The following is a 12486-nucleotide window of genomic DNA, read 5'->3' as shown; positions in this document are numbered from 1 at the left end:
TTTCTTATATCTATGTGTATTCTTCGGGGGTTTTTTTTTTTGTTCATTTTCAAATTCCGCGCCTGGAGTGAAGGCTTCTGCTATTATGTACACCAAAAACTTGTTACCTTTATTTCGAATTTTCGACCCCCTCCCTCCCGAGCAGTGATGTCAAGTCGAGGGAAATTTTCCAGATCTAGGGAAATTTTGTCCCCTAAAAATCCAAAACGCTACCTGAATTCCAAACCGGCCCGCATAAGTCAATTTGTGTGTTATTTTTTTATTCTATTTTTCGAAAGCACTATCAAACCTTTATACCTGGGGTTAATTTTAAAAAAAGTTATCGGAAAAATAAAAAGTTATTCAACTTTTCCAAAACCGCATAAATAAATTAAATTTTATCTGGTCTCTGGTAGTCGCGCCGTAGGCTGCTGCTGACAAATTTATGCTTGACTGTCCGCTAGCCGATTGTAATAAATTTCTGCAATACAGGTTGCTGATCCCTTTAAGATTTTCTCGGAATTTTCGAGGGATCTAGTAAAATTTCAATGCCAAAGTGGCCCTTTAAATACAAAACACAACAAGAATAAAAGATGTTTTAAGAACCGATATTTGATCTCCCGCCAAATTATTTTGACACACTTTTGTTAATTATGTCACTTTTGGTTAAACTAAAAGTGTTGAATAATTTGGCGGGAGATGAAATATCGGTTCTTAAAACATCTTTAATTCTTGTTGTGTTTTGTATTTAAATTAAGGGCCACTTTGGCATTTAAATTTTATTAGATCCCGCGCAAATTCCGAGAAAATCTTAAGGGATCAGCAGCCTGTATTGCAGTTATTTGTGAAAAGTTGGGTATAGTGAGAATACTAAGTAGGCGCGAAGCTACGTAGAAGGAATGATTAGCATAATTTAAGGACCTCTAAATTCAAATATGCAACGTAGGTTGCGAGAGATAATAACGAATCTGGAGCGAAGGGAAAACATTAATTACGTCCGTACGGGAACCCAAAACGTAAATGTTAAAATTATATTTAAAACTTTTCAGTGACACTCCTTACAAGGGAGTACAAATTAAATAATTTTTTAAATATCTGTGGCCTCGTCGGTTACCGAAACCAGATAGCCGTAGGTCAGATAAAAAAGCGTACAGGGAGCCAGAGAAATCAGGTTGTTTATCGGAAATATATCTGATATGAGAAGTAGTAATCAGTTTGGCCAGTACCGTAAATAGACATTGGCGGGGTTGGCAATCGCGAGGGTAAGGGGCGCCGTTTGGGGTTCAAAAGCTTAAACCAAAAGTGACATAATTACCAAAAGTGTGACAATCCCTGTACTTTCGTGTGCTAAAGGTTTAATGAATGCCACTGTGAACCAGTGGCGTAGCTACGGGGGAGCAGAGTCCGCAATGCAAGCGGGCCCACGGGCCTAGGGGGGAGACCATTCAAAATTATAAACATACTTTTCTAAACGGCAAATTCCAAAAAAGGTCCATGGAGTCTAGTTGTTGGCGGGTCCAAAATCTGAAGCTACGTCACTACTGAGAACTTAACATTTTTTAACCTCGTTTCCGGGTCCTGTGTGGCCTTACCGCGGTGGCACCTGCCTAGTTACGGAAATGGCTCTAGGCGCGGGGCCTCCAGAAACACGGGGCCCGTAGCATTTGCTACTTCTGCTCAGATAGACGGTCTCTGTTCTGCTATATGGCTAATCCGGCACTGCAAATATTAAGACTCAACTTTGTTCAACGGTCGCGATGGGAAACTGGAAATTTTTTATGGAATGAATTTAAAGGAATGTTCACAAGAAATACAGGAACCAATTTGTGTGCCAATAAGAAATACAGAAAATAATTAATGTGCCAATAAGAAATACACGAACCAATTTGTGTGTCAATAAGAAATACGAACCAATTTGTGTGTCAATAAGAAATACACAAACCAATTTGGGATTTGCCACACACTTTGTGTGGCAATAGCAACAGCCTTCCCTATGTCCGCGATTCGCGCGGGAAACTGACGAATTTCAAACGCCGGTGGGGCCCTTTAAGTTAAACAACATTACAGTTTTTCTCAAAAATGCCATAATGTTTACTCTTTTTTAAATACTTAATATATATTCCATGTTCAATTATAGTCTTTATAAAACGAATGTATTTTATATTCTATTAAAATAATTTTGTGTTCTGACTTTAAAAATACTTAGTTTAACATAAATATATTAGAAAATAAGGTTTAAATCAATACATTACACTTTGGAAATGAAAGAACGATAGTGTTACCATATCTCAAAACCAAATAAATAGATTTATGTGGTTTTGGAACTAAACATTTCAGTGCCAAAAACAAATAAATCATTTTATTAACTAAACTTAAGAAATAAAAAGGAAATAAATTCACCATTAAAAATCACACCTAGAAAATGTGTAAAATAACCTAATATATTTGAAAAATATTGAGGAGCAGGTTTGAAAACTACAAAAAGTCGTTTTTCTAAAATTGAATTTTTTTAGATATCTGGTTTTGGAACTCAGGTAACGAAAAGGGAAAATTAGACCAAAAAATTTCGAAATCTAGGGAAATTTGACGTGGTGTGATTTTAAAGTGACGGTACCTTAGACATAATAAAGAAATAGACACAAGATTCTACGAGCGGTTAATATGGAAGCGACGCCAAGCAGATAAACGGTAGCTGTTCCGTATTCCTAGGGTACTACGTTTAAGATATGTTTTGTTTGAGTAATTACTCCTAAAATATTTAATTAACCATTCTTCATTTTTTATTTAAAAAAAACTAGCTTTCTATGATTTGAAAGAAACGCGTTTTCTAGTGCGTTCTTAGCGATTGGAAATTATGGTAAAAAGAAAACTATTTCTAACACTAACCTGTGAAAAGATGTTTTCTTTTGTGTATTTACTCTTACATGATTTAATTACGCAATTTTGAGCCATTCTTCAACTTTAATTAAACATAAGTCGCTTTAAAGATGTAAAAAAAGCCGCGTTAGCATCGAGCTAAAGTCGGCCATTTAATCTTAGGCGAAATAGAGTGTTAGTTCACCAGTGTGACGCAGATGGCGTAACTTTCGTTTCCAGCCAAACGAAAAGCATGGGCCAAAGGCAGGGTTTTTTAAAAGTTCTAATCAGACCACGCGACAAAATTTCAAAAATCGTTCTCTAGTTTGTTATCCGATTTCTATGGTTAAACCATTCGTTATAGCTTATAATTAAGCAATGAAACTAACTGAAACATCTAACTATTAAGATAAATTGGGGGCGTATAGTTAAATATGGTTTACGTAGAAGGCGCTATGTATTCAATATTACTTTCTGAAGGCCAATAAAGAAATTTTTTCTTAAGGTTTTGGAAAAACTAGGGACTATTTGGGTCAAAAAGTGGAATTTTAAGACACTCTGAGGGAAATTTCATTTTTGCGACCTGGCATCACTGCTAACGAGTCGTTTTGACGAATTGACGGTGTTGTTGGGAAACGGAATTTTCAAGGAACGGATGTGTTTTAACTGCGGCTAGGTGCAGATCATTATTCTGTGCTTTTATATTTTTTCTAAAAGATCGGAAGCTGTCGAAATTGGGATTTAATTTTAATTGGGTTGTAAATTTATTAATTCAAAGTTTAGGGTTTTAATTTAATTTATATCTAAATCCTTTGGGCGTAAACAAGGGGGAGGGCATCGAAGGGGTGATGATTTTTGGGGGGTCGTCCATAAAGATTTTAAATCACGTTCCATGGCATCATTTGATTTGGATCCCATTTTCCTGAAGGGACTTAGATTACTACATTCAAAAGCCAAAGATTCAGCCGATCAGCTTCGTCAACTCTTGGAGGATGTTCTCGCCCACAAACATAGTTCTCCATTACCACCAATTACCCCAAGAGAGAAAGGATATTTGTCTACCAATAGAATAGCAAGTTCTTTTAAAACTACTGTAGAAAATTATTTAATTTTTATGTCTGAATTGTTTAGGAGAGTGAAAATAAAAATAATGGCTCCAAGAAGAGTTCCCCAAGACATTCTAATGAATCAAGTTCCCAAAGTAGCAGCAAGTCTAGTCTTAGTGATGAACCTAAGAAAAAAGAAGCTGAGAAAAGACACTTTGAAAAGGTCTATAGCCCTAAAATGGTTTTTTTTTTTTCCAAAATTACTAAATCTTTTTATTTCAGCTGAATCAAGAACTTTCAGAGTTATTTAACTACGATTCCGGTACTAAGAGACCACGGTTAATGGGGGAATCCCCAAGATCTTCACTTTCCTCATCCCCAAGTCCCCAACCAAACGCTATCAAAGTAGAAGAACAGACGTCTTCATCCACAACTTCAGGATCTGCAAAATCTGAATTTATGGGCTCTATAGCTATGCTTGCAGCAACAGCTAGTGGCGGACCTACAGATGCTGAAGACTTCGCTATGGAAATGGGCTTAGTTTGCATAGTTTGCAAGCAACTTGAAGTAACTTTACGTAATCAGCTTATTGAATGTCAAGAGTGCCATAGTCTGTATCATCAAGTAAGCAAGTTTTTAATTTTTTATGTAATAATTTTTTTTTTAAATTCTTAAAATTTTAAAGGAATGTCATCGTCCCTCAGTTACTGATACTGAAGTAAATGACCCAAGACACGTTTGGTACTGCATACGATGTACCAAAAATATGCGTAAAGTAAGAGTTTTATACTTTTTAAATAAGAATACAATCTTTAATGTCATAATTTTTAGGCCACAAAATCGCAAAAAACCAGCGTTAAAACTTCAACAGCATCTTCTAGTATCAGAGAGACTGTTATATCCAGTAAAACGCAGAAAACAGTTGAACTTCCATCTCCCGCTACTCCCAGTCTTTTACCATTCAAAAGATCAGAATTGAAGGTAATAGTTTTCTCAATTTCAAAGGCTATTTACTAGCTAAAGTAATTTGGTTTATTTCAGGCCTCTGGTGCGAGTCAAAGTAACGGGTTGTCTCATGGAACTAGTACCGTCGCTTGTTCAAATAAGCCTACAGGATTGGCTAGTTTAGCGGCCAATTTTAGTAATAGGTCCCCTGCAACATCCACGCTCTCAACAACCTCTAGTTCTACTAAAACTGGTTTTGGAAGTAAAGGAGGACTTTCGTCTTTAGCTAGTTCAAAATTGCCAAGCTCTTTCCCATCTATTGCGGGTTCGTCATTGAGCAAAGGGGGAAAACCACCTCCGTGCGCTCTCATTTCACTAGCAAGCTCTGTATCTTCCAAATCAGTGACTGCCCCCACTCGTAGTTTGAGTACCACTACCGCTCCAGTTAGTGCAAATTTAAATAGTGGAGGAAATGGTGGAAATTCTGGCAAGTCTTCTTCCACCTCCAGTTCTTTAATGTCAGCTGATAAACGACTTCAAATTATGAAGAAGAAAGCGGCACAGAAAATGCAAGAGAAAAGACGACTTTCTTCTAAATAGACTCTTTAATTAGGTTTATATTTAATTTCTATTATTTTAATGGATTGTGTCCATTTTTTTGGGGGGGGGGGGATATTCTTTCTTAATCTATATTAATAATCCATTGAATTGTGAAAATAGTCCACAGAGTGAAATGAAAGACAGATGTTTTTGTCAATTTTGACAAAAAAACATCCCCATGTGTACCAAATTTTGTATTATGTTTAAAAAGCCTACTGTTAAGTAAATCCGTGTTTTTCTAATTTGGATATTTATTGATGACCCCTTCCTCTTTGAAGAACAGAGTAGGATTCTGGACTACTGAATTTGGTTAAGTGGGATGAGTAGGATTTAAACCAATTCTGTTTACTTAGTGAGATTTATGGCTACTTCATAAATAGATACTTCTCTAATAAGTAATATTATAAAATAAAACGTATATTCGCCTGCTTAAGGTAGATACCAATTAACCTTTTGATTTTAAATTGAGCCACGTAGCGGACAGCGACAGAAGTACATAAAATACTGGATTATCGTCTGCTAAACAGATAATTTGCTTTTATAAAACGATGCGTCTACAAAATTCTAACAATGAGCTTATCCCGATTCCCGTCATCCACTACCCAGCTTTATGTAAATTGCAGATCCTAGTTGGCAGGAATGTTTTACCAAAAATCCATAATCACGTTTGAAATTTACCATGTGTAATCTGATTACCCCTGTAAAATGTTAAAATTACACCCCCTTACAATATTTACTTATTTATAAACCATATTTTTGTCTCTAGTAGTTCTAGAAAATAACTATTTTCACTAGTGCGAGTAGCAGTCGATTAAGTTGGACGGGGGGGGGGGAAGCAGTTTAAACCCGGGGGGAGGGGCGGTGCCCTGACGATAAATTGAAACCCAAAATCCGACTAGGTTTAGTATTTTTAGCATTTGGATTTAAATTGATAATATACAGAAAAATTTTATGAGGTTTTAGTTGAACAGCGCGTCATCAAACTTGGCCGTAGCAAGAGGAAATAGAGGCCGTGGTCTTATCTATAGTTGGCTACAGTTTATTAATTCCACCAAAAGTAGCATAAGACCCAAAAGTGTGTCAGCTGTACCTTCGCGCCTATTAAAATTTGTAGTGAGACCTAGTCACACTATAGACTACATAACCTACTAGCATGCTACTAGTTGGAACAGTACTAGTCTGGCGCGATTTTTTCTCTTCGATTTACTCGCCCGTATTGATGACGTATTTACCGACCCCCCTTCGTTCCCTTTTTTATTTTGCGACAAACTCTCATTATCTACTATACCGTTCTGACATACTTTTGGGTCTTATGCTACTTTTGATTCCACCTAATTATGAAAATTCAACTTGGACCAGTTTAATAATTGCTAGTCAATCGGAGACTGGAAGTTCAGCAACTTATCAACCTGAAAGTTCAAAACAAATCTGATTGTACTATATTAAATTTAAGTTGACTATTTTGAACAATTAAGAAAAAAATATTTACCAATAATTACGATGTTAGATTAAGCCTGGGAGGGCCTTGTGTTTCTGTGTAAACAATTTCTTCTAATATTGGGACCATAGAATTCTCATAGGTAACTAGAATGCTGCCGCCTACGGCCGAGCTTGACGCCAGTTCGCCTTGAACCTTCAGCCAATGAGAGGCCGTAGAGTGATTCCGCCAAGGAGGATAATAATCCTCCTTGGAACCGCTACTATAGCGGGAGATAGGTGACATCATTCTCTCTGGTGACATTAAATTCTTGGCAGAACCACTCTTTGAGCTCTGATTGGCTGAGATCTGGCAACCGTCTGCCACGGCGTTTGGCCCATTTGCCAGTTACACGGCAGCATTCTAGTTACCTATGAGATTTCTATGATTGGGACAAACACATTGGGCTAGTAAAAATTAAGAGCAAGGGGTCATTGGCCCAAGGACCAATTAAATAATGGTAAATGTAGGGGTCGGAAGGTCACAAGGGCCAGTTAAAAAAAACCTTATTTCCAAGCCTGGTTGGCTACGTCGCTACCTGAATTCCAAACCCGCATAAGTCGATTTGTGTGTTATTTTTTTTATTCGATTTTTCGAAAGTACTATCAAATTTTTATACCTGGGGTTAATTTTAAAAAAAGTGCCAAATTATTTTGACACACTTTTATGTAACTTTTGGTTAAACTAAAAGTGTTGAATAATTTGGCGGGAGATGAAATATCGGTTCTTAAAACATCTTTTATTCTTGTTGTGTTTTGTATGTAAAGGGCCACTTTGGCATAAAATTTTACTAGATCCCGCGCAAATTCCAAAAAAAATCTTAAAGGGATCAGCAACCTGTATTGCAGAAATTTGTGAAAAGTTGGCTATAGTGAGAATACTAAGTAGGCGCGAAGCTACGTAGAAGGAATGTTTAGCATAATTTAAGGACCTCTAAATTCAAATATGCAACGTAGGTTGCGAGAGACAATAACGAATCTTGAGCGAAGGGAAAACACTAATTACGCAGTGGCGTAAATAGTGCCCCCGCAGACCCGCGGCGCGGGGGGGCCTCCGAGAACTAGGGGCCCCCAAACGTTTATGATTACAATCGGTGCTATTTAAAAGGGCCCCGAGTTGTTTTTCGCGGGGGGGGGGGTTCCTAGTTACGCCACTGTAATTACGTCCGTACGAAAACCCAAAACGTAAATGTTAAAAATTATATATAAAACTTTTCAGTGACACTACTTACAAGGGAGTACAAATTAAGTAATTTTTGAAATATATGTGGCCTCGTCGGTTACCGAAACCAGATAGTTGTAGGTCAGATAAAAAAAAAGCGTACAGGGAGCCAGAGAAATCAGGTTGTTTATCGGAAATATATCTGATATGATAAGTAATCAGTTTGCCCAGTACCGTAAATAGACATTGGCGGGGTGCGCCCTCGCTAAGGGCGCGGGAGGGTAAGGGGCGCCGTTTGGGGTTCAAAAAGCTTTTTAAACCAAAAGTGACATAATTACCAAATGTGTGACAATTCGTATGCTAAAGGTTTAATGAATGCCACTGTGAACCAGTGGCGTAGCTACGGGGGAGCAGAGCCCGCAATGCAGGCGGGCCCACGGGCCTAGGGGGGAGCCCATTCAAAATTATGACCGTACTTTTCTAAACGGTAAATTCCAAAAAAGGTCCATGGAGTCTAGTTGTTGGCGGGCCCAAAATCTGAAGCTACGTCACTACTGAGAACATAACATTTTTTAACCTCGTTTCCGCGTCCTGTGCGGCCTTACCGGTGGCACCTGCCTAGTTACGGTAATAGCTCTAGGCGCTGGGTCTCCTGAAACGTGGGGCCCGTAGCATTTGCTAATTCTGCTATATGGCTAATCCAGCACTGCAAATATTAAGACTCAACTTTGTTCAACGGTCGCGATGGGAAACTGGTAATTTTCATGGAATGGATTTAAAGGAACGTTCACAAGAAATACAGGAACCAATTGGTGTGCCAATAAGGAATACAGCAACCAATTTTTGTGCCAATAAGAAATACAGCAACCAATTGGTGTGCCAATAAGAAATACACGAACCAATTTGTGTGTCAATAAGAAATACACAAACCAATTTGGGTATCAGTAAAAAATACACAAACCAATTTGTGTGTCAAGAAAAAATATACGAACCAATTGGTGTGTCAAGAAAAAATACACAATCTGTGTGCAAGGGTAAAATACACAAATTGTGTGTCAATAAGAAATACACAAACCGATTGGTGTGTCAATAAGAAATGTTACTAAGATAAATAATATATAATAATAATAATAATAAAAAAAATATTTAATTGAAATCTTAGACGCATAATTAATACATAAATCCATTAGTTTTTTACTACGAAAATACGAATTAATCATTATTTAAAGTACCGTGTGTCAATAGTTTCTTCCCTAATGACACACAAAATTGAATGTCGTAGTAGTGAAGTGACTATTGACACAAAAAGTATATCAATAGCTAAGAGACTATTGCCACACTCTCATTGAGTGTGTGTCAATAGTCAATCCGCTATAGCCACAGATTTCCCTATGTCCGCGATTCGCGTGGGAAACTGACGAATTTGAAACGCCGGTGGGGCCCTTTAAGTTAAACAACATTACAGTTTTTCTCAAAAATGCCATAATGTTTACTTTTAAATACTTAATATATATTCCATGTTCAATTATAGTCTTTATAAAACGAATGTAATTTATATTCTATTAAAATATTTTGGTGTTCTTACTTTAAACATACTTAGTTTAACATAAATATATTAGAAAATATGGTTTAAATCAATATATTACACTTTGGAAATGAAATAACGATAGTGTTACCATATCTCGAAACCAAATAAAAAGATTTATGTGATTTTGGAACTAAAATTTTCAGTGCCAAAAACCAATAAATCATTTTTTTTACTCAACTTAAGAAATAAAAAGAAAATAAATTCACCATTAAAAACACACCTAGAAAATGTGTGAAATAACCTAATATATTTGAAAAATATTGAGGAGCAAGTTTGAAAACTACAAAAAGTCGTTTTTCTAAGATTGACCTTTTTTAGATATCTGGTTTTGGAACTCAGGTAACGCCATACAAATCGGAGAAATAACTTAAACGCTCATTCGAAGGCGGGAAGCGACCTTATTATGCTGAAGCTTTGACCGTGCTTTTTGTTTGGCGGATGACGAAAGTATCGCCATCTCTTTCGTACCTTAGAAGTTCATGTTCTTATATGTGCCCAATGTGGCCAGGACCTTACAGCGCACGGAGCACCTTCCGTTTCCGGAGGCCCGCGAGTTGGCCAAATCACAGAGTTATGCTCAGGTATCCCGTCGGACCAGGTCTCGAGCTCCCGGACCCCCGCTTGTCCAGCAACGGGCCTCTCATCCCCAAATTACGCCGGCTCGCATTACTTCCTCGGAGGATTCGCAACAGCCGCCCTCCTCCCAGCCCCAGGGGGATAACACCACATACTTGGGCATGGCGGAATTTATCCGAGGGGTGGCGCAACTTCTCACGGGGGCACCAGCTGTTCCTCATCAATTGGATGCTGCTCTCTCCGTCTTGGTGGATCAAATTGTGGGACGTTTAGGCAACTCTTCAGGCGTCACCGTTAGTCCTCAGAGCTATGTCGCTGTCTCCGCCCCCACCGGTAGGCGTTCCACTCCCCCTCCCGCACCCCAAGATGGGGCTACATAACTTCGCCCTTCTTCAGTGGAACACGAAAAGCGTTAACGCCCGCCTTGGAGAACTGTTTAACCTCATCCGCATCCATAAGCCGTCCGTTATAGTGCTTCAAGAGATATGGCTTCAACCCCATGACTTTCTTCGTTTAGACTTTGGTATTTACCAGGTCTTCCGTGTTGACCGTCCACACCAACCGCTCTCGAGGGGTGGCGGAGTCGCTACTCTAGTTGATCGTCATCTCAACCCTACCAAGATGCCCCCACCCAGGGGTGGCGGGGTCGAAGCGTGCATGGTCTCATTCTCTCTCGATGGTCGACGTGTAACTCTCGCCAATGTCTACGATTCCCGGCGCTCGGTGGATCGATCTTTTCTGGGTCGCTTTTTACGGGTTGCTGGCCGCTCATGTATTCTTTTCAATGCGCATCATACGCTCTGGGGCTGTCAGGAGATAAACTCGCAGGGTGCCCTCCTTGTCGACTGGTTAGAAGATGAAGATAGGATGGTCCTGCTTAATACGGGTGATATTACTCGTCATACCCGGTCTTCTGCCGATAGTGTGCTGGATCTGGCGTTCGTCACTTCTGGTTGGCGCCCACTCTGTCTTGGCGGACGCTCCAGGGCGGCTCCAGCGACCATCTCCCCATACTTCTCTAGTCCAATACTCTGCTTGCCACCCACACCAAGAGTGGGACATGCTGACACTACCCGCTAGCAAAATTGGAACGGCTTCCGTCGGATGTTGGAGGCTGGTGTGGCCGAACCGTCATTTGAAGCAACGGTGGCCTCCACTACTTCTCTTCTCCAGAGCGCGGCCAAGGCGCATATTCCGAAGAGGGCAGTTGGCCCCGCCTCACAGCCTCGTTCTCCACAGTGGTGGGTTGCTTCATGCGCTACGCAGGCTAACCAAGTGACGGCTCTGCGGCGGAGGGCTTTCGTAGCAAAGACACAGCAGTATACATCAAATTCCGTAAGGCTTCGGCCGAGTTTCGGCGCCACGTGAAATCGCTTAAGCGGAAAAGCTGGCAAGAGTACTGTCATAGGCTGAATGGTCACTCATCCCTGGGGTAAGTCTGGAACCAAATAAAATGGTTCACGAAAGGATCCACCTCGCCTAGAGCCATTGCGTTGGTTGGTGGTGGACACAACTACATCAATGCGGTTGATGTTCCTAGAATTTTGGCCGCCTCCACCAGGCCCCTGGTCATCTTCCACCAACCCGCCGTTTTTTAGCCGAGCCTTCGATCGTTGACCTCCCTCAGGGGGCCCAGTATAACGCACCCTTTTCGTTTGCGGAACTTGCTATGGTCTTGTCGTCCCTAAAGAACACAGCTCCAGGCGCCGACGATATTTCCAATCTGATGTTGACGAACACACCCTCGCTCTTCCGCGAATCCCTCCTGAAGCTATTTAACTCCTTGTGGGATGCGGGCTCCTACCCAAAGGCTTGGAAATAAGCTATCTTGCACCCGATCTGCAAGCCGGGCAAAGGTCCCCAAAAGGCGTCTTCCTACCGAGAAATTTCCTTACTTCCGACACTTGGCAAGGTCTTCGATAAACTGGGGCTGGGTCGTTTGACTTGGTTCTTGGACGACAACGCTGTCATCCCGCATTCCCAATCCGGCTTTCGTAAGGGCAGGTGGCCCACGGATAACTTAGTGTGCCTCGTGCAGGATACTCAATTGGCCCTTACCAGGGGACACTCTTGTGTGGCTATCTTTTTGGATTTGAAAGACGCTTTTGGAATCATTCACCATGATGCGCTGTTGGAGAAACTCCGGGCGAAGGGTTTGTCAGGCTCCCTTTTCCATTGGCTGGCAGATTTTCTACGTGAACGGACGGCGGCGATACGAATTGGGTCACGCTAGGCGCACCGCAGGGGAGTTCACTTAG

General features: G+C 40.2%; 1 protein-coding gene across 1 annotated transcript; it reads left to right on the top strand.

Annotated features, from left to right (window-relative positions):
- The first annotated feature begins 3463 nt into the window (after nt 1–3463).
- Nucleotides 3464–5813, top strand: LOC149941441 (integrator complex subunit 12-like). The gene is made up of 6 exons (XM_090178888.1): nt 3464–3907; nt 3967–4104; nt 4164–4505; nt 4567–4656; nt 4713–4862; nt 4923–5813. The coding sequence occupies exons 1-6, from the start codon at nt 3728–3730 to the stop codon at nt 5424–5426; spliced, it is 1404 nt and encodes a 467-aa protein (XP_090035014.1). The 5' UTR covers nt 3464–3727; the 3' UTR covers nt 5427–5813.
- Nucleotides 5814–12486: the final 6673 nt, after the last annotated feature.

The sequence above is a fragment of the Leiobunum rupestre genome, chromosome 6 (assembly GCF_980474605.1).
Source record: "Leiobunum rupestre chromosome 6, qqLeiRupe1.1.hap1, whole genome shotgun sequence".
Classification (NCBI taxonomy): domain Eukaryota; kingdom Metazoa; phylum Arthropoda; class Arachnida; order Opiliones; family Sclerosomatidae; genus Leiobunum; species Leiobunum rupestre.
This window is presented reverse-complemented; position numbering and strand designations above follow the sequence as displayed.